This window comes from Vanessa cardui, chromosome 29 (genome assembly GCF_905220365.1).
Source record: "Vanessa cardui chromosome 29, ilVanCard2.1, whole genome shotgun sequence".
NCBI classification, from domain to species: Eukaryota; Metazoa; Arthropoda; class Insecta; order Lepidoptera; family Nymphalidae; genus Vanessa; species Vanessa cardui.
In genome coordinates this window covers 7,138,247-7,160,323 of record NC_061151.1, presented here as the reverse complement: position 1 = coordinate 7,160,323, position 22,077 = coordinate 7,138,247, and the positions used below count along the sequence as shown (strand labels likewise).

General features: G+C 32.8%; 2 protein-coding genes across 2 annotated transcripts; one reads left to right on the top strand and one right to left on the bottom strand.

Moving 5' to 3' along the window:
• Positions 1-6,819: 6,819 nt before the first annotated feature.
• Positions 6,820-14,148, bottom strand: LOC124541970 (zinc finger protein 460-like). The gene is made up of 3 exons (XM_047119910.1): positions 13,821-14,148; positions 12,556-13,492; positions 6,820-9,372 (listed from the first exon to the last, which is right to left on the bottom strand). The coding sequence occupies exons 1-3, from the start codon at positions 13,887-13,889 to the stop codon at positions 8,135-8,137; spliced, it is 2,244 nt and encodes a 747-aa protein (XP_046975866.1). The 5' UTR covers positions 13,890-14,148; the 3' UTR covers positions 6,820-8,134.
• A 275-nt stretch (positions 14,149-14,423) lies between these two features.
• LOC124541913 (protein dj-1beta-like) lies at positions 14,424-19,772 on the top strand. Its single transcript, XM_047119838.1, has 6 exons — positions 14,424-14,563; positions 14,959-15,064; positions 15,561-15,680; positions 16,959-17,073; positions 17,967-18,109; positions 19,541-19,772. The coding sequence occupies exons 1-6, from the start codon at positions 14,457-14,459 to the stop codon at positions 19,643-19,645; spliced, it is 696 nt and encodes a 231-aa protein (XP_046975794.1). The 5' UTR covers positions 14,424-14,456; the 3' UTR covers positions 19,646-19,772.
• Positions 19,773-22,077: the final 2,305 nt, after the last annotated feature.

The following is a 22,077-nucleotide window of genomic DNA, read 5'->3' as shown; positions in this document are numbered from 1 at the left end:
CTTATCCCAATTTTATTCGGGGTCGGAGCAGCATGTCTTCTCCTTCCATACATTGGTACAGCGTGGTGGAATATGTTCCAAACCTTCTCCTCAAAGGGAGAGGAGGCCTTTAGCAACAGTAGGAATTTACAGGCTGTTGTTATTGTTTGTGTAAAGTAAACTTGAACTCTTAGAAAGGGCATGGGCTCCTTCAGACAACCAACGCCATGAAACGCGAGCGAATACTAATATATAATATATAAAGCCTATGTATATTCCAAGGCTTCTATACTCAGTCAGCGGCATCTTTAAACCGCATGACAAGAAAACAAACGATTGGAGTCCCCCTCTTTATTTACCGAAGCACTTTACATTGGCTCCCGTTACAGGATTTTGTTACAAAATGACCCCAAACTGATAAATGATAGTTGCGGAATTCATGTAAACAATATCAATTGTTCAGATAAAACAGCTTCTAACTAGCTCTGCACGCGGCTTTGTCCACGGACATCATAATAAAATTCCACAGACAATTTTAACTTTGCCGTTCCATAAATTTAAATCATTTGTAAAAAAATACATTTGTAAGGAAAGCATATTATTCGTTACAACATTATACAGACGATAAAAAAGTGTGGAATTAATACTTGTGGACTTCCAAGTAGGATATATCACATACATATACATATGTGTAATTCACTAACATGACTGTATTTTTTAAATGTTGAAAAAGAGTAACTACTGAGTTTCTTGTCGGTTCTTCTCTGGATAATCTACTTTCCGAACCGGTGCTTCACTTAATTGTAAATTGACGATTCTAAAGTGCTTGTAAAAGCCTACTTGAATAAAGTTCATTTTGATTTATTATTAATTGAATCTCTACTTTCTGCTTGCATGCAGTACAGAAAACATTTTCAGAAAAATATAGTCAATTTATATTTTTTATGAAGACAAAATTGATCAAACAAGATTATGTTACTCATTAAAATAATAATTTCTTAATAAATCTTTGATTATTCAAAAACAAGATTACACCTCTAGTGATACCCGTATCTTATGCGACAGAAATTTAAGTTCACTGCTTTAAAGGAATAACATTTGTTAATAAAACGTTTATGAATAAAATTCCTAAATTATTTACGAAACAGATAATTGAATATTTTACTAAAACTAAATTTTTCTATTACATCTTTACCCTTCTTATAAAAAATACCACAGATAATATAGTCCGGGTTCAGTAACCCCGGAAAGATAAAAGATGAAAGACGAATACAGATAAGATAATGTTCTTGCAAGTGACAGTTCCACAATGGGATGCCTTTACCCGGTTCCTTTTATTTCTTTTTTAAATTACATTTTCTTATGAGGTTACTTTTGTTTACATCCTTCAATATTAAACTCTAAGCATCTGAAATGTTTATATTATGAGTAGAAATAAATTCTGAATCAAATACGTCATCATATTAAAAAAAGCCATATTAAAATTATAAAAGTAAAATATTTTTGTGTCATACAAATTTATTATTTTTTGATATGAAGATCTGAATTTAAATACTGATAATAAATTCCAATTATTATAGTGGTTTATTTAAAATTAAACAGTTTAAAATTATATAAATAGCATAGCCAATTTGTATATCTATTTAAAACACACTCGTAAAACAATATTGCATTTCAGCTCACAAAAAAAAAGCAACGTATATTCAGTCCGTAGCGTCCGTAGCTCGATATGCAAACTTTTTAAAAACTCCCCAGTGTTGCCAGTTACCGAATCAAATTGATTTAAATGAAGGAAGCGTGTGCCTGACCGCGCCTCGGGCCACGTCAATCTATTCGAAATTCGAATTTCCAAGCTCGCTAATTGTTTCTGTTACGGATGGCGGGAAAATGTTTCGTTTTGTAATAGTACGGCGTTTTAATTATTGTTTATCCTGTTTTAAAACTCTGTATCGGCCGTAATTAAAGTTACCTTAATTCGCTCAGTATAAAAAAAAAATTAAAGTCCCAGTTACAAATTATTGCTGTATAATTTTAATCTCTTGTCGTATACAATTCTTAATTTAAAAAAAATTATAGTCGTAAATATGTCGTCTTTATTTTTGAACTGAAATCAAATCAAAATATATTTTATTGATCTCCAACAGCTTGTAGGTATTAAAAGCAGAAATTTCACCGGTTCGGAATGATCTACATTCCTAACCAGTGAAGAAAGTTAGAAACGCAATACATATTTACTCATATCAAACGTTTGAAACACACTTTTCATATTAAATCTAAGAAAAAATAATCTATGTGTGTATGACAATGAAAGACAACTAAATTTATATTTTCTATCATAATTGAAAGGCAAAGAGTACAAACTCTACACTTTTTATTATGTACATATAGGGTCTTATGTTGGTTATATGCCTTATTTATTAATATTATATATCTCATAACTATTATAGACAATGATGAGAAATAAATGATTGTAGGAAGAACTATCAAAAATGGTTATATTCATCGTGATGATGTCTTATTGGTAATATCTTCTAGATATTAAATTAATTAGACCAAAACTTAATTGATGTACCATGCACTCACTATATATTCTAACACCAAATAGCAATTATTGCTATTGTTGTGAGTGTATGTGAGCCAGTGTAATTACAGGCACAAAGGAACATACCGTTGGTTATACATGGGCATGTTATAAAAAAAGTATAAATAATTAGGTATATAACGATTACATCAAGTCGGTGACTAATATATTTGTTTATTAAGTCTTGATATTGGACACAATTAAAAATAGATATAAAAACAAGTAGATCGTAAATATAGCTTTTCATTTATTCGCAAAGCTTAAGAAAAAAAATGTTTTTGTCAGTAACGCCATCTATTGTTAAGAAGCTACTTAACTTGAGGCGCCATCTCTTATTGAATAGCAATACTAAAACAAAATCAAACGATTTTTAAACATTCATGGTTCACAGCTCTTTATATACATATTTACAACCTGCTAATAAAATTTAAGTTCTATCCCTAAAGAAAGATGAGCTTTTTTCCAACTGAGAAATTTATATGGTGTTACCTTACCTTCTGTAAATGTGTAATTAATTGTAGTATTACATTTAGTTCCTAATAATCCCAAATCCACGACTGGAAAGCATATACGACACTTTACGTGCTTAAGACACGGAACTGGGCACATTTCTGATTTACAGACTTGGGAATACTACTGAATTTTTCGCAAGAAAAACACTCATCGACCCGATCTGAGATTCGAACCCAGGAACTCAGGATTTAGGATCTACCTTAAATGTACCCACTAGAAAGAGTCTGGATATTAAAAAAATCTGTCCATAATTTTTCGTATAAAGTTTGTTAATATTCATAAAGTAACTTCATCTTGACTCTTATTCGTAATACATAGCAAGAGAGGTTTAGTTACATTACTAGCAAAATCGAACAGGTATTTTCGGTCGAAAGCGCCATCTAGCGGCGTATTATAAAAAGTTAACAGTATTAGCCAACAGTCATGGTAATTTGTCAATCAGTCTATTAGCAGAGTATCTCAAGCAGATACAGAAATCATTCGTTATAATATAAATTAAATGAAAACACGTAGAATATATTCTGTAATCATTTGATAAGCAATTATTTTGTTTGCCAACGATCCTTAAAAGTTCTTCTTACTCCTGTTACTCGACTGCATAGAGTCAGTAACTCTTTTGTGGGGCAATGTATACGCTTCTACAACAGGATCCCAGAAAGCGTTCAAAATGCTTCTGTTGACGATTTTAAAAAATTGTTAATGAACGCTTGTGTGCGAAAGGTTACTATACAATTAGTGAGTTTATGTTTGATAGCACACCTTGGGAATGAAACTATTCATACACAATAATGTATTTAATTAATTTGTCAAAAAAAAAGACCCGCTGAGTTTCTTTCGCCGGTTCTTCTCAGGTCAGGGCGTTCCTTTTTCCGAACTGGTAGCAGATTTTAATTTGACCATCAATAAGTTAATGTAATGCTTCTATGTTAAATTAAAGAATTTTAGTCTAAGTTTGAGTCGAGATGGCCCAGTGGTTAGAAGGCGTGCATCTTAACCGATGATTGCGGGTTCAAACCCAGGCAAGCACCGCTGATTCATGTGCGTAATTTGTCTTTATAATTCATCTCGTACTCGGCGGTGAAGAAAAACATCGTGAGGAAACCTACATGTGACAAATTTCATAGAAATTCTGCCACATGTGTATTCCACCAACCCGCATTGGAACAGCGTGCTGGAATATGTTCCAAACCTTCTCCTCTAAGGGAGAGGAGGCCTTTAGCCCAGCAGTGGGAATTTACAGGCTGTTGTTGTTGTTGTAGTCTAAGTTTAAAAAGAAAATTTCCTATTTTCGCCATTTTTTTTGTTAACGGTGCTTAGTAAGGGTATTAACAAGCAGATAATATTAAACAAACACTTTATTCACTTTGGTAAGCGGCGTTTAATTATAAAAAGAACATAGAAAAGATTAACATTAAAAAATATCACTAGAAATCTTAAAATAAAACTTATAATTAGAAAAAAAAAATGTGATGTCAAAACATTAGGTACATTAAAATCTCTTGGTAACGCTAATTTATTATGGAAATACCATCACAGCCTATAGGCATTCGCAGACGATTCCCCGAAGCGAACTCCTAAGAAAAAAAACCCTTAATTTATGGTCGATGCGAATAGTAAGTACGACACAACTTAGATGTCACACCGGCAAAATTCGTAAAACCGATCACATCCGAATTGAGTACGCTTTCCCAAATTATCAATATTTATTTCTCATGCGAATATGATCTTTACTCAAACGTAGTAACTTGTAATATCATACGAATATATTCGTCAATTCGACGCGTCGCTTTACACGCACTCGCTGTCTCGGGTCGAACTGACGCGAGAATCTATAGCGACGAATAGCGTCGAACGGCGCGATAGGGAGCTGTTTCTATTGGTTGTGTAAGCTGTCCCGTACTACAAGACCAATCCGGCGTCTAGAAAGACTAATGTCACATCACACATCGTCATTGAACACACAAGAGCTATTTTTCTTTTGGTAGTTCGTTTTGTGGAATAGTCTCAATATTATGACGACACAGGTTCCATCCAAAATGGAACCGATTTAAGTTAAAAAAATATATTTTACATAACTCTCTACTTTGTCTTTAATCAAAATTATTTATAACCATAAAAGTCTATCGTTACTAATTTAAAATTTTACAAAGTTTTTTGTCGTATAATCTGTTACATTACAAATCAAGAAACTGTCAAACTTGTCTGTATTTCTTTTCGCGGTATTTAACTATTTTATAACTATACTAACCTCAAGTACAAAAAATATCTATGTAAATAAATATTTCAATACAGGAATAAATATAATTTACGCATTTGTCTTTTATAATTGTCAACCAATGAAATGAAACTAGCTTGGTAAAAGATAGTCTTCAGTAGTCTTCTATTAACAAATTATGATTGTTTTTTTTATGATAATCCATTAATAAGCGTAGGCGATATATTTCAAGCGGTCAAGCCTTACAAAGACACCAGCAAATATAAATCTTGTATATGTCAAATATTTTCCCTTCAAATAATATATACTGGTTTAATTTCACAAGTTTTTCGATGTTTCGAAACATTTAAATAAAATCATGTGGTAGAAAGCACGACGTAAAATATTAAAAAGAATAATTAAAATATTAATCTGCTCCTTTTTACTTGTAATATTTTAAAATGTGACTAAACATATTATCAATCATATTGGGCTTACTTATAAATGCTATTTACTTGATCGATAAACACTTCTCTTCCTTACACTATTGATTTCAAATTTAATAGAAGAAGACACCACGATCTCACTCAACAACAACTATATTTTATGCTGTAAATTAAACTTTACCTTGAAAAAACATACATAACTATAATTTGACAGTCTTGATTATATTTTGTAAAACCTGTAATAAATTCAACCTTTATCAATGATGTTCTAGTAAACAGATCTCATTAACACGCAAAAAGTGAAGACTAGAAAACGTCCTAATTGGGACGTTTGCCTTTAGTCGTTTTACGTAGTTATAAGTTATAATACATCATAATTACGTAGTAATACGTTTTGCGTAATTAAAACATCTAGTTATCCCTTTTACTTATTGTTTTATATCAAGCTATCCTTTTTTAATTTTAAGGAAATGTAAAAATAAACTAAAATAAACAGTCCCCGGCGCGGCCCACTTTTTTCTGTTGTTTAGTATGGATATAACATATCTGTTTATTAGAATATCATTGACCTTTATATACAAATTGACAAAATCAAATAATTTATCAAACGATAAAATAGTTCACAAGTAACGGAGAGTAACAATTACTTATGTTAATTCTTTGCTCATTGCTCATACTTTTGAGAAAAAGTAATTAATGTAATGTAATTATAGAGTTTTTCATGGTTCTTCTCAATAAAATCTACTTTCACAACCAGTGGCAGACTAATAGGCCTGTGACATGACAAAATTCTTTATAAGAGCTTACTTAAATATGTAATAATTTAATTTTGATTCTATAATTGTTTCAATACTCGATACAAAACTAATAAAATTTAAAATATTGTATTACATAATTTAATAAACTTTACCAGTTAATCAGCAAATCAAGATACATTCATTTAATAATTTTTGACTATTATGAACTCGGCTTTGCTTTAAACATTGGTGATACGGAAAAAAACAATTTTTTTGCATATAGGTTATCCAAAATGCTTGAAATTTATACTGAGCATACTCATCACACAAACTTAATCATCCTTTTTAAAGAAAGGTACTTCTACATTCTTCTATGAATCATCTCAATCAAAATTAATGCTATTATAAGGTACTGTCCATATACAGTAGCACTTTCATTATTATTTCATACAGTACTAGTGCGGTGAAGACCCATATAGCTTTCCATACCTAACACTCTGTAGTTACTGAGTTGTTTATTACATGATATTACATTAAATATACATCTGCCATTTAATTTAGGCCTTTCCTACATGGAATAGACAATAACTGTGGCTAAAGATCCTCAATCAATCAGGTCAATTAAGAATCAACTGCACTTTCTTAATGCAACAACTCTGTAAAGCTAAGTCACATCTCTGTACAGCACCAAAGTACCAACCAAAAAAAAACAATTATTTCGTTCAGCGCTCATGAAAATAGTTGCAATAATATGTTCAAGTCATTTTGAAACATCAAAAATAAATAGCTTTTATGTTGTAATTTACAAATTACTCATCATATTATAGTTAAAGGTTTTTAATAAATAATTATTGGTATTATTTGATTTCCCAAAAGGATATATAAAATTAATTGTACTTTATTTATGTACTTTGTAATCAAAATGGTAAAGCATAACCTGCTTTTGAACTGGTGGTAGCTTCAGGATAACTGCAACAGTATAATGTACAATATAAAGTGCTTTTATGAGCCAAAATGTAGGCAATATTTTGTATATAGGCCCTATATATATATAATTATAAAAATTATTAAATTGCCAAAATAAGCATGTGAAAATTAAAAAAAATAATTATAACATTCATTAATTACTTCAAACATATGGTTGTTACTTTACAGAATGCCACATCATTCTCTACAAACAATAACCTTATTTTATTGGAAAGCAATCTTGAGCATAATTTATTGTTAAATAATTACGTGTTTATCCAAAACTGGTTTAAATGAAACCTTGACAATTGACTAGCTTATAAAAAAATTTCAATTCCAAGACATTAAACATAAGCTTGAATTAATATTGTCACAGTCAGTAATCATTTGACAATCAAATTACAAAAAAAAAAAATAGTCTATGCTAATATAGACTTAAATGGTATCAAGTTTTACAAATTCGTAACAATCTTACCATAATATATTGTTTAATTAAAAAAAAAATTGACTAAATATAATACACCCAATAAAAAACACAGAAAAGAGAGCATTAACATTATAAGTACACCGCATATAAATCACACAATCCCTTCATAATTCACCTAGCTACGTAGCAAAAATAAAACCATTTGCACCATTCCATACAGACATATGGAAACCAAACTCACAATTAACTTCAGTCACTCTAATTAAAAAACTATTTACACTAAAAGCTGTGCTACGACTGCAATGGTACAGGTTCTAACACTTTATCTTGCGGCAGTTCGTAATCAGCTTTCTTAACACTCAAATTCTGTATACTGTCACTTGTATTCTTCATTAAATTCAGACCACAATCACTATCAACAATATCACTATTTATGTCATTGTGCTTGAATTGCAAATGTTTTTCCAAACTAGATTTCTGAACACATCTATACACACAATGAGGACACTTCACCGACTTCTGTCTCGGCTTGTAGGGCTTGATCGGGACTTTGCTATCGACTTTATCACCGTCCTTCTCGTTCAAGTGTCTCTGCTTATGTTTCGTGAGGTTAGTTTTCTGCACACATCTATAATTACACATATCACAGCTGAAGGGCTTCTGATCTGTGTGTAAGTACATATGTTTAACTAGATTCGGTTTCTGAACCGTTCTGTAATCGCAGAACGGACACGCGAACGGTTTGTAACCGGTGTGAGTCCTTTCGTGTACCACTAAGTTGTTTTTCTGGGCGCAGCGATAGTCACAGTATTGACAACCGAAAGGTTTCTGTTTCATATGAACGAGGATGTGTTTTGCGACGTTGTTCTTCTGACCGGATTTGTAGTCGCAGAACGTACAAGCATAGGGTTTCTCGCCGGTGTGCGTCCGTTCGTGTATCTTCAATATCGCCGGCGATTGACAGCGATAAGCGCACTGGCTACAACTGAATTTACCCAACTTTTCTAATTCACTATTCTCGCCGTTTTCGCAAGTCTTCGCGTGCTGTTTCAACAAGCGTTTCGATGGAAAGACTTCGTTGCATTTGTAACAGACATACTCGCCCTTTATACTCATCGACAACTCGTCCGATATTTTATTATTCGAACTGGGATCGTTTTCATTCTTCTCGGCTACGATATAATCATTCGAATATTCGTAATACATTTTATTCTGATCGGTCGGTTTTAGATTTTCCTTCGGCTCTTCGATTTTCGAATCTTTTTTCCCGCCTTCGCCATCTTGACGTAACTTTTTAAACTCCTCCGTATACGGACTTGAGTTGTCAAATTGTCTATGGACGACTAAGTTTTGAGGATTTTCTCGAGAGACGTCGGTGATGTAGTTTTGGACGTAGTTCTGTTGGCGGGAGTATAGATCTATTGGATTTAAAGCCGGTATGGGTATTTGATTGTTATACAGGGAGTATATTTGATCGTGATGGAGGTTCGAACTCGGCTGACTGTGGTCCGCTTGTTGGGGAATTTCACCTGAAAAAATAAAATTAAATATTTTATTGATAAGCATAGATTATGCGAAGGTTATTTAGTCTACCTCATGCCTTTAATACAAGGCGAGGAGGAGATAATATCAGTCTATTCTAAATAATCTTTTATTTTAATTGAATTATTATATGCTCCACATATTATTATGTGTATAGCGAATAAGACAAAAAGCATATCACAATCAAAACACTTAAAAAATATGTCAAAAGTTATTATAACGACGAAAAATAAAACAAATCAAGGGTAAAACTAAATAAGGTAATAAATTGTGTACACAAAATAGTTATGTAACAGCCCGTACACGGTCCACTGCTGGACTAAGTTTCGGTGACGTTCAAAACGCCATTTTTTTCGTAAATCCATAACGAGAATCATAGATACCTCTCGCACAATGATATCGCGTCAATTTGTCATCAAATGTTGTTTATGCAAAATAAACAATTTTTTCCTCTTAAAGTTTGAATAGAGTATATGCTGGGCTAAAGGCCTCCTCTCCCTTTGAGGAGAAGGTTTGGAACCTATTCCACCACGATGTTCCAATGCGGGTTGGTGGAATACACATGTGGCAGAATTTCTATGAAATTTGTCACATGCAGGTTTCCTCACGATGTTTTCCTTCACCGCTGAGCACGAGATGAATTATAAAGACAAATTAAGCACATGAATCAGCGGTGCTTGCCTGGGTTTGAACCCGCAATCATCGGTTAAGATGCACGCGTTCTAACCACTGGGCCATCTCGTGTCACTAATATCTCTCTCTCGTATATGTGTATGAATTTCTCTATTCCATATATTTAAATGCCTGAACAGATTTGGATGTAAAGAGTGTAGTGACTATAAATCAATATTTGTTGTTGTAAAAATATATATAAGCATAGGTCTACATCTTGACACCCCACATATAAAATAACGTGTTCTTAGAAAGTTTGTGTGTAGTATTTTACATATATATAACTATTGTTTATAAATTTCTCTGGCCTTGTATATCTTGAGAAATGATAACACTGACTCTAAACATATGTTATCTGACGCGTAATTACATAATGGCGTATAAATAACTTTTCATTCATTGCGATTCAATTCATATAGAAGTTGAGGGAACCATAGACTAAATTTCCATTAAAAAAAAAAAATTTTTAGTTAAGTAGGCTTTAAGTGGTACTTTTATTTTGTTAATTTAAAGATTTATATTAAACTAGTACTCGCCCGCAGCTTCGTTTATGGAGGGGGAGGGGCAGTTGTTAGATGCCCTACGTTCTTTACTGTTTTGTAAAGCATAATAAAAAATAAACAAACACATTTATAACATTAAAATAAGAAGCTAACACACATATTGTAATAACACATTCACGCGTAAAGAAAGGCCTCCTCTCCCTTTGAGGTGAAGGATTTGGAACAAATTCCACCACGCTGTTCCAATGTGGTTTGGTGAAATACACGTAGGACAAAATTTCTATGAAATTAGATACATACATGTTTCCATATTTTCCTACACCGCTGAGCACGAGATGATACAAACAAACAAATTAAGCACATGAATATTTAGTGGTGCTTGTCTGGGTTTGAACCCGCAATCATCGGTTACGATGGACGAGTTCTAACCACTGGACAACATCGGCTATGACACAAGCACGAATTATCAAAATCAAAAGAGGATAAACATTGTCAATTATTATGATATTAGTCAAATCTATTTTCATTACGATAAATGTTATCTGTGGGTAATTCCCAATACTCGGTGTATTGTGTCATTAGCTTAATCATTGTCACTAGGGCCGAGGTGGTCCAATGGATAAAAAACTAGATATTTATAGTTGATACAGCCCTTTTTTATTTGATGACCAGACAATTTTAATTGCAGAAGGTTCATACAGAAAAATAAGCTTTTTATTGTCATAGGAACTACTTCGCGCGCGTTTTAGGGTATTGGTTGTCATGTGCTAGGCAAAAAAGTCCTATGTCCTTTCTTGGAGTTTGCTTCATACCAAATTTCATCAAATTCGGTTTAGCGGTTTTGTCGTGGTCCTATGGGCATCACCCAGGAGAGTTGACGATAACGCTTTTGTGTGTATAAAATAAATAAATATTGGACCACATCACACATGTACAGTCGGGGTTAGAAAAGGTTCGTCACCTTAAGATCTATTTTCGTGTGCTCGGTATGAGCGATAATCTGCTTTACCGATCGAGAATGACATATTGCGTCGCAGTGATTTGATGTTTAGATTCGAAAGGTACTAAGAGTTTTAGACTTGATAAAGGAATGAATTTGAAAACTGACGAAGGTTTTCTTACTCTGACTGTATATTACTCTGATACCAAAGTAGCTAAAGCACTTGTTTTATGGAAAATAAGAAGTTACGACGGTACCACACACACCCACACCAAAGACAACATAGAAAACCAATGAACTTTTCTACATCGACGGGGAAATCGGGACCTCGGAGTGGCGTACCCATGAAAACCGGTGTACACACTACTCGACCACGAAGATACATTTATTTACACCATTCACTGTGTTCTTTAATTTCAAATTAATTAAAATATCATGGATGTCAAGGGTTTGCGTCACGTTAAAAAAAAAAGAAACGACGTATTTTCTTGTACGATTGAATATTTTTACATCTTTACTAAAATCGTGTTATATATTATTTCTTGTAATTTACATTTTATAAATATGACATCTATCCTCGCTGTCCTACTATCGTTATGTATGATTTCGCGACAAGGGACGGAAGTTTGTAACGGATAACCGGTGAAGCGCGCGCTATTTAATTCGACCAATGAGCGCGCGAGCTAGGGTTGCCCGTTAGATATAATATAATGTTAATGTTGCTTGTTAAAAAGGTTATCTGTGAGATTTTACACATCATATGCAACTAGTGTATTGTTCTTTTTTTAAAAAGTGTTTATAAACATATATTGTCTATGACCATGCATAATAACTTTTTACTGGATTAATTTGGATGAGTTTATTATGAATTGATGTCTGATAAAATATATAAAAATACCAACACAAATTTTGAATTAATCCTTGAAGATACAATGAAAATAAATGCAGTTTATTATGTTCTCGGCAATAAAAATAATAATCTCAATTGTAATTCATTAATATTCATATACTTATGAATCCTAGAGTATTTTGTTTAAAAGAAAAATCATTCTTACCATTTAATCCAGCGTTTGACATGCCTTGGTTCATATTGTCATAGAAATACCCATCGTCCTCTTGTTCAGATTTTATATGACATGCAACTGAATACAAATGTTCATTTGGTTCCAGCTTTTGCTCGTGTAATAAGTTCGGATTAAATAATCTTTGATCCAGCCTTTGAGCCAATGTTTGATCTAATCTTTGTGGTAAATTCTGATCCAATCTCTGAGCTAATGTTTGGTCAATACGTTGGGTTAATGGTTGGTCTAATCTATCTAACGTTTGGTCCAACCTGAGGGCCATGTTTTGTTCCAATCTATGTACCAACTGTTGTTCCAACAAATGACTATCAACAGCGGCTTGGACCGAGTGACTTCTTCTAGAATCTTCTTGACTTAATATAACATCGGGCTCTAAATTTTGCCGACTCAAGTGTGACAAATCAATTTCATTCCCCAGCTCATGTGGAATATCACGACCCATATTTTGTGATAATTCATTGACTCTACTTAGACTATGGTTTAACTCTGCACCGATATTTCTTGATAACTCATGGTCTTGTAAGCTCTGTACATGAGATAGAGTGTTCTGTAATTCCAATTCATTATTCATCGACCTTGCTAGTGTTATATCTAGATTCCTGGACAAGTTTTGCGTTAACATATCATCGTGCCGGAGATTATGAGGTAAATCGTTTGGTAGAGAAATCAGCTCCATTTCCATGGTCAGATTTTTTGGTAAATGTGATGGTAGCTCGTTGAAATTTAGTGATCTTGTTATATGGTTGGTTTTTAGCATGAGTGTGGACATTTGTCTTGGTGATAACGGCAGTTGGAAGTTGTGAACGAGTGAGCTGGAGTTGAGGGACGACTGCATAGCTTGGTGCAGCTGTTCCATAGATATTGCGGTGTGTTGGTAGTCTGGTGTGTCTATCATATGGGATTTCTGCAACTGAAATAAAACAATACTTTAATGAAATTGACGTAGAGTAAGATAACTAGTTAAGAAGGAAATTCGCTTTTAAAAGTTTAAAATTAAAAGATAGGGATTATTTTGTTTTAAAGTTAATTTTTAAAACATTTTATCCTGTACAGATAAAAAAATAATCGTCTATTTTTTCTATTACGTATTATTTTTTAATTTAGTGAGCATAAAAAGCAATATAATTATTTAAATTTATATTACATTGGGTTCGTGATAATTTAAGCCTGTATCATTAGCGAAGTACTAAAAAGTTTTAAATCTTGAACAAGTTTCGAAAAGTTTTTTTATTACTTACAGTTTCCAAGTACATTTTGTAGGTTTCCTCATCGAATATATTGTTGTCTTCTCGTTTTACGAAATCCATATTTACTTTAATATATTTTAATTGACATACATGAGAATTATGGGTTTTTTATAACGTCTAGTTCCTAACCTAACAATGTTTTTTACACTTATTAATAACTGAAAACAATCACAAAAAATTATAGGAAAAAACCAAATGTTAGCGGAGTTGAGAAATTACATGATTCATTTATAAAGGTCAAGTTTATTCGTAAAAGTAATAAAACAAAAAAAGAATATTTTTTTTGTTCGCTTGACGTTAGCGAGCAAAAGAAAGGAAGCTGGCCATAGACATTATAGAATTTCCGTCAACGAACATCTGTCGTTTTTGTCATTGGTTTTACGATTACCATATAAGAAAATAATACCTATGTTAAAAAAATATCCAAACATAGACTTAATGTTAATATTTAAAAGTATTTATCATAAAAATAAATATATTTGTGAAAAGTATTATTTTTAGACATAATGTAGTTATATATAATCAGTTATATGTTAGGCTCTTGAATTACGTAATCAAAGTTCTTGTTCTATAAAATTTTGATAAAATTGTTTGACCTTGACGTTAACTGTCAATTATCACACTTTAATGTTTGTGTTTCTACTCAAACGATTTAGTACGAAAAATCATAAATCGATATCACAATTAGCTTTGACCACTAAATATACTGCTGATTTTGTTTGGCTGCAACCTAAGTAAGTCTTAATATATTTTACCCTATTTTAATTTCAAATACCTACGTAGTCTATGAATTTAAATATAACCTTAGCCGGCCTTTCGTTAAAAAAAAAACACTATTTTTTTAAAAATACTTATTTATTTTAATAGACAAGTTCGGAGCCAGCCAGGTTCTTATTAGCTAATTTATACTTCTATTCTAATATTTTAAATGCGAAAGTAACTCTATCGGTATATCGGTCTATAACGGCCATACTATTATACCGAATTTCTTAAAATTTGCATTTTCCAAAGAACGATATTCGATACTATTTTATGCCTTACACCTACCACTACCCTTAAAACGTGAGAAAAGCAGGCGTCAATTAGATTATGTATTGATATTACTTATAATAACCTATGTATGTTACAGGTCATTCTCATCATCAACAATGTCAAAAACAGCACTAATGATTCTGTCTCAAGGTGCTGAAGAGATGGAGACAGTCATTACTGTTGATATGCTGAGGAGGGGCGGTGTGAGTCTTCTATTGTATATTAACAAAAGATGTGAAAAAAGATTGCTGACTTTTACATGTGATTTGTTTATGTGTAATGGAAAAATGCAACAACTGAGTTTTTTACTTTTTCGTGATAGAATGTATATTATGAATATGTAGTTTTAAATTTAAATCATCTTTTATATATTATTATATATTTCATAACATACACAGGCTCACAGTTACCCATCCCTTTTTACTTAATTTTTAATTTGTTTGTAGTAGGTAGTTTACTATTTTTTATTGACTAATCAGCAGATCTTCAGTGATGTGGAGATTGGCCATCTTGAATCATATAGCACACATGGACCTTTTTTATTTTTATTAACAATATTTTAAATATTGAAGATTCAAAAGTACTTAAATATGATATTCGTTTAATGTAATTTGCATACAGAGAGGCTGAAAGAGATACAGAAGACAACATAAGATAGCTATCTATTCATAGCTACTTAATATCCAACCTTGTTCCCAGGTGACAGTGACCCTCGCTGGATTAGACGGAGAGGCCCCTGTTCTATGCTCTAGACAAGTAACACTCGTGCCAGACAAATCATTGGCTGCTGCACTGGCTGAAAATCCTCAGTATGATGCTGTATGACATTTTTTCTATTTATATATAAAATATAAAGTACATATTTTTTTAATTACAAAAACCTTTTTGAGCCCAATAGTGGGCTCTGAGCTATGTTTATTCTTTATTATATCTATGATAGCCAGCAGGCTGGTACCACTCATAAAATTATGGTTGATAAATGTAATTACCTACCATGATCAAAATAAAATCAAATCAAATTAATTTTATTGATGTAACTTTACAATACAGCATTTTTTATTTATCAATATTTCATCTCTACCAGTATTTTAGATAGCTTTTACCCTGATATTAGTATTTACAATTATTGTATAATCAATCTTGAATTATAACAACCTGAGTCTAGATACAGGCATACTTATACAAAAAGTATTTTTGTTATTGTTTCATTTCATCTGAATATATATTATTTTAATTTGTTTAATGGTAAATTGATTGTATTTTGTTTTTGCTTTTTATATAGGTATATACCCTCAATCATTTGATGATAATTATTTTGGGATTATTGGCTTTACTAATATTTCGAAATTAGCTATTTAATTTCAAAATTTTAGTAAACCAAATTCGAAGAAAGGAAGACTTTAGGCCAGGCATATGACTTATATTTATTTTATACATATCAAGTTTTAAATATTTTCATAATCTCCTGTTATAAAATTGTTTTTGATTCGAATGATTTTCTTGTAATACTTGTATTTTTTATTTTATTTTATTTATTTAATAAGTACACTAACAATATACATATTAATTGATGGCTTACACAACATTCAAAAAAGAAAAACAACTTCTGATATGTATGTATCGTGTCAACATATTTGTTTAAAGTTGAAATTAAAATATATTATACAATTTAAAAAAAAATTGACCTATGCTATCGTTGTTTATAAACATAATAACTAAATAATATAACAGAAAAACAAAAAATAAAGAAAAAAAAGAAAAAATAAAAAAACAAAAAACAACAGGAATTTAACGCACTATTTAGCTAACAAAAAGTAATCCATGAGCTTTTTTCTAAAAGTAATGAAGCTATCTTGAAAGATGTCAATGCCATGTATAACTTTTGCCAATTCATTATGTCGAGCACATATGCGCACTATCGGAGCCAGTTTTCCAAGACGAGTTTTCGTGATAGGAGTATGGAATATTTTTGTTATGTAACTTCGGGGATGTTTGCGAGGAACAGTAAGAGATATTCGATGTAAATGGTCGCAGCACTTAACCTTGTTGTGTATAATTTTATGCAATATGAATGAGAGTTGTATTTTCTTATTCTAGGTAATCCTTCCTGGTGGACTGGAGGGCTCCGAGCGTCTCTCCAAATCTGACGTCGTGGGTACTCTGCTAAAGGAACACGAGAAGTCCGGGAAGATAGTCGCCGCGATATGTGCCGGTGAGAGACATAAACTATCATTAAAAGAATTTTTATTTATTCATTAATCTTTAGTAAGGCTGACTTACGGACTGACAGGCATGTATAGTGAAACCTTACGAAGTTTTTACTATATTTATATTTTATTTTATATCTGCTTTGTACACCTCTATCTTTTCCTATATCTGTGTCTTTTCTCTAACTTAAGATTGCCTGGAAGAGGTCACTGTTTTAGTGATAAGGCCGCCTTGTGAATCTTTCTTAAACATGATTAAAAAATAATAGTAAAATTACATACTACTAAAAACAGAGAAAGGCTCTTAGTGCAATCAACCAACATTTTTATAACATTGGTCATATAAGTGAATATTTATTAGAAATAATTATTGATGTTACTCTGAGAAAGTAAGGAGATTATTGATTACCATCAGTCTTGATGTCACTTATATATTAATAGGCTATTTGACTGGTTTATAAAATCCATTTTATATTATTTAGTAGAAGTTAAGGAACCCAGTAAAAGTTGTGTTTTTTATTTCTAGTACATATTTGCCGAAAAATATCATATTAAAAATTCCATATTTAAATAGCGCGCAAAAACGCTACTTGGACAATATGGCGCTGGAATTGGGTCGGTGACGTCACTTTCCTGTATTTTAATCTGTGGTACAAGAAAGTGACTTCATCATAAACCCGGCCAATCAGGAACGTTTTGTGTCACGTGACAAACGTTTAAAAAATGCATTTTTATTTTTGGATTTTTGAATAAATTAAGTATTATTTTCGACTTTCGTTAGTAAATAACCATTTTTAAACTCATTATATACACTGATTACAATAATTCAGAATTTATTTTTCGCTTTGTCAAATATCCTATTGTCAATTAATTGATGTGTTCTTGTTATGTGTTCCAGCGCCCACGGCCTTCGTAGCGCACGGAGTGGCGAAGGGCAAGCGCGTCACATCCTACCCGACCACCAAGGACAAGATCACATCGGACTACACCTACGTGGAGGGCGAGAGGGTGGTCGTGGATGGCAATATCGTCACCAGCAGGGTCAGTGTTGCTACACTATCACATTTTTTTTTTATGGTATAGGTTGACGGACGAGCATATGGGCCACCTGATGGTAAGTGGTCACCATCACCCATAGACAATGATGCTGTAAGAAATATTAAGTATTCCTTACATTGTTAATGCGCTACCAACCTTGGGAACTAAGATGTTATGTCCCTTGTGCCTGTAGTTACACTGGCTCACTCACCCTTCAAACCGGAAAACAACAATACTGAGTACTGTTATTTGGCGTTAGAATAACTGATGAGTGGGTGGTGCCTACCCAGACGGGCTTGCACAAAGCTCTACCACCAAGTAGTTTTGGGGTCATCCTCCTCGTGAGAAGCCAGTCATCAAGCTGGTCTAATTTGACAAACCAATCAGACGAGAATTACTCTAAGATAAACTATCACATGGTCAAATGTTCATTGTATGTTTAGTCTGTGTTAGTTAAGGGAATCAATTTCGTAGTTGCCAGACTATGTTATGTATTGGAATATCGCCCACCCCTCAAGTCTTATAGTGGGAAATTTGCAGTTTTTAAGACTGTAGTGAGTCTTACTCCGCTGGATGTTTGGGATTTTTTCTAAGGGCCTCCTGATAATTCATCTTAGCTGGCCATTTTCAGGTTCTTTGCTATTTTTGTATACAATTATTGTTATTATTATTTCTTTGATCTGATTGCACGTGTTTTATCGAAGCAGCATCACAAACCAAAGTCATTGGATTGATGGTTTGGATGGTATTAGTCATCTGTCATGGTATTTTAATGTATGTACTTTACGTTAGATATGAGTCAGGGAGCTTCCGTAACTGTTAACGAATCAATCGCATATTCGTAATGATAATCTATCCGAAAACAGATAAAATCATATTTATTAAAGTTATTCAGTTATAATTGTATTTTATTGGAGCCGAGGGGGTTAGAACGCGTGCATATCGTACCGATGATTGCGGGTTCAAACCCAGGCGAGCACCGCTGATTCATGTGCTTAATTTGTCTTTATAATTCATCTCGTGCTCAACGGTGAAGGAAAACATCGTGAGGTAACCTGCATGTGACAAATTTCATAGAAATTCTGCCACATGTGTATTCCACCAACCCGCATTGGAACAGCGTGGTGGAATATGTTCCAAACCTTCTCCTCAAAAGGAGAGGAGGCCTTTAGCCCAGCAGTGGGAATTTACAGGCTGTTGTTGTTGTATTTTATTGCCAAAATAGGCTACTAATAAAGCCAAGCTGATACCCTGAAATTTTCTCTTAACTAAAACTGTCTAAACAATCATATAACTCGAAATAATTTCGTAGCCGTAACGTATCAAACTGGTCAATAATTTTCCATATGAAATAGACATAACGTTTCCGATTTGATATCATACATTATTTTGTTAACATAATATAATTCTAATATGTAACATATTTCTTACCAGGGTCCCGGCACTGCTTACTGGTTTGGACTGAAACTGATTGAAATGCTGACCGGCAAGGAGAAGGCTGATCAAGTGGAAAAGGGGATGATCATCTCTGGTTACTAGTCGCATCAAAAACGATACAGTAATACTGTAAAGGAGTTCTTATTGGCTGTTATTCGAATATGTGAAATTTGATTTCAATACATAATAAAAATTAATTAAGGGATCTAATAAATGTATATAAAATTAATTGCTTTTTTCTGCTGAATTTACCAATTTATTTAGACAATGAGCTATATGAGCCTTTGAAATATATAATTTTAAATACATTAAATATATTGATCAATAAAGCATTCATACACACATATAAAGAAAATAAAACAAAACTTGTTATTTATAGTATATTTATTATTACAATTAATAGCACATTTTTGTAGGTAAAAAATAAATGCAGTGAAAAACGAGAGCATGCGACGATTACAATAAAAAGAAAAGAACAAACAGCTAACTATTCTGTAAGAAGTCACTCTTATAACTGAAAACCGGCTTCAATTCAATTCTTGGATTTTAGTTGTCCCGATATTCAGCCATTGTTACGTAGAATGCAGAAGAAACATAAGAGATTGATCGGTACGATTAAGGAAACCAAACTCAATTAAATTTTGTACACTAGTAGCAAATTGATTACTATGATACTCTATTTTTACATGTATATCAATGTTATACTGAAACTACTGTCAATTTATGGTATAACTTATTGACTTGTTATAGTCTGTGGTGAGATTCGAGTAAGTTCTTATAGAATAGCTGTATGAACCACAACGTAATTACTTAAACGCTAAAGGCTTCTTAAGTTGTCAAGTTACGAATACTGGAGAATACGGGCCTTTACAGACAAGACTGCGCATGCGCGATTTCAAAAACGGCTGTGAAACTTCTGAAACCGTACATATTTATACTGCAAGCCAGTCTAGCACAACTCAATCATATAGTCAACAGCTTTACAACAATACTTAATATTGTTGTTTTGGTTTGAAGTAATCCAGTGTAACTTTACTTTATATGAGAGAGTTTTTATTGTATGAGCCTCTGCGTTACAAGTACATATATTACGCGCAATTAGGGTTGCCATCCGTCCGGGTAGCACCGGATTTGTTTTATTTATATAAACAATTTGTAACAAATTGTAATATGATACTATTTTATTGAAATAATGAATTAATTGTTTTTTTTTAATGGCTTTTCTTTGCGCCAAGAGGGCACAGAGTATTTCGCCAATGTCACGTGCGATGGAGAAGACAATATAATGAATGAATAAAAAAAGGTAATTTATGACATTTTCAATTGTTCTTTATTACATTGAATATGTTTATAAGTGTTGATATGTTTTCCAAATTTTAGAGATGGCAACCCTACGTGCAATTCATAATCACTGTTGAATTACATTATAATACGTCACATAAATAACACTTATTATAAACAAACAGTCTTTTAATGAGATTACATATCGCCTCGATATAACGAATCATTGAATAAGGCTTACTTAGAAAGGTGACGAGTCTTATGACGCATTTAAGATGGCCGACTGTAGGTCAATACATAGCTGGGTTAGCACCGCTAATATTTAATGAGCTTAATTTATACTGAAGCGGTATAAACGCTACTTTACTTAAATAGAAAACATTTTGCTCGGAAGTTAAATATTTAGAGGATCATTGCATTAATAGCGGCATTCAGTAAAAACTGCAATACGTACAGGACGTATGTATTGAGTAATATCTACTGAGCTTGTCGATTTGTTATTATACGAAACGATTCAAATTTATTCCAATTATTTTTGTTATATTTGGAAATACAATAATAATAGGCTATTTGACTGGCTTTTAAAATCCATTTTATATTATTTAATAGAGGTTAAGGAGCCCAGTAAAAGTAGATTTTTTTATTTCTAGTACACATTTTCCGAAAAATATCATATTTAATTAGCGCGCGAAAACGCTACTTGGACAATATGGCGCTGCAATGGGGTCAGTGACGTCACTTGCCCGTCAATTTTAATCTGTGGTACATATCGTAAAGCGATATTAACAAGCAAGTGACTTCATCATAAGCCCGGCCAATAAGGAGCGTTTTTTTTTCTTTTTTTTTATGGAATAGGTGGCAAACGAGCAGGAGGTTCACCTAAAGGAAAGTGACTACCACAGCCCATGGACATCTGCAACACCAGGGGGCTTGCAGGTGCGTTGCCGGCCTTTGAGAAAGGAGTAGGCTCTTTTCTTGAAGGTTCCCATGTCGTATCGGTTCGGAAAAACCGCCGGCGAAAGCTGGTTCCACAGAGTGGTTGTGCGAGGCAGAAAATGTCTAAGAAATCGCGCTGTTGTGGATTTTCGGACATCAAGGAGGTGCGGGTGAAACTTAGAATTTTGACGAGATGTCCGAAGGTGAAATTCAGCAGCCGGGATTAATCCGAACAATTCCTCGGAACATTCCCCGTGAAAAATTCGGTAGCGTTTCGTGTCACGTGACAATCGTTTGAAAATATGCAGTTTTATTTA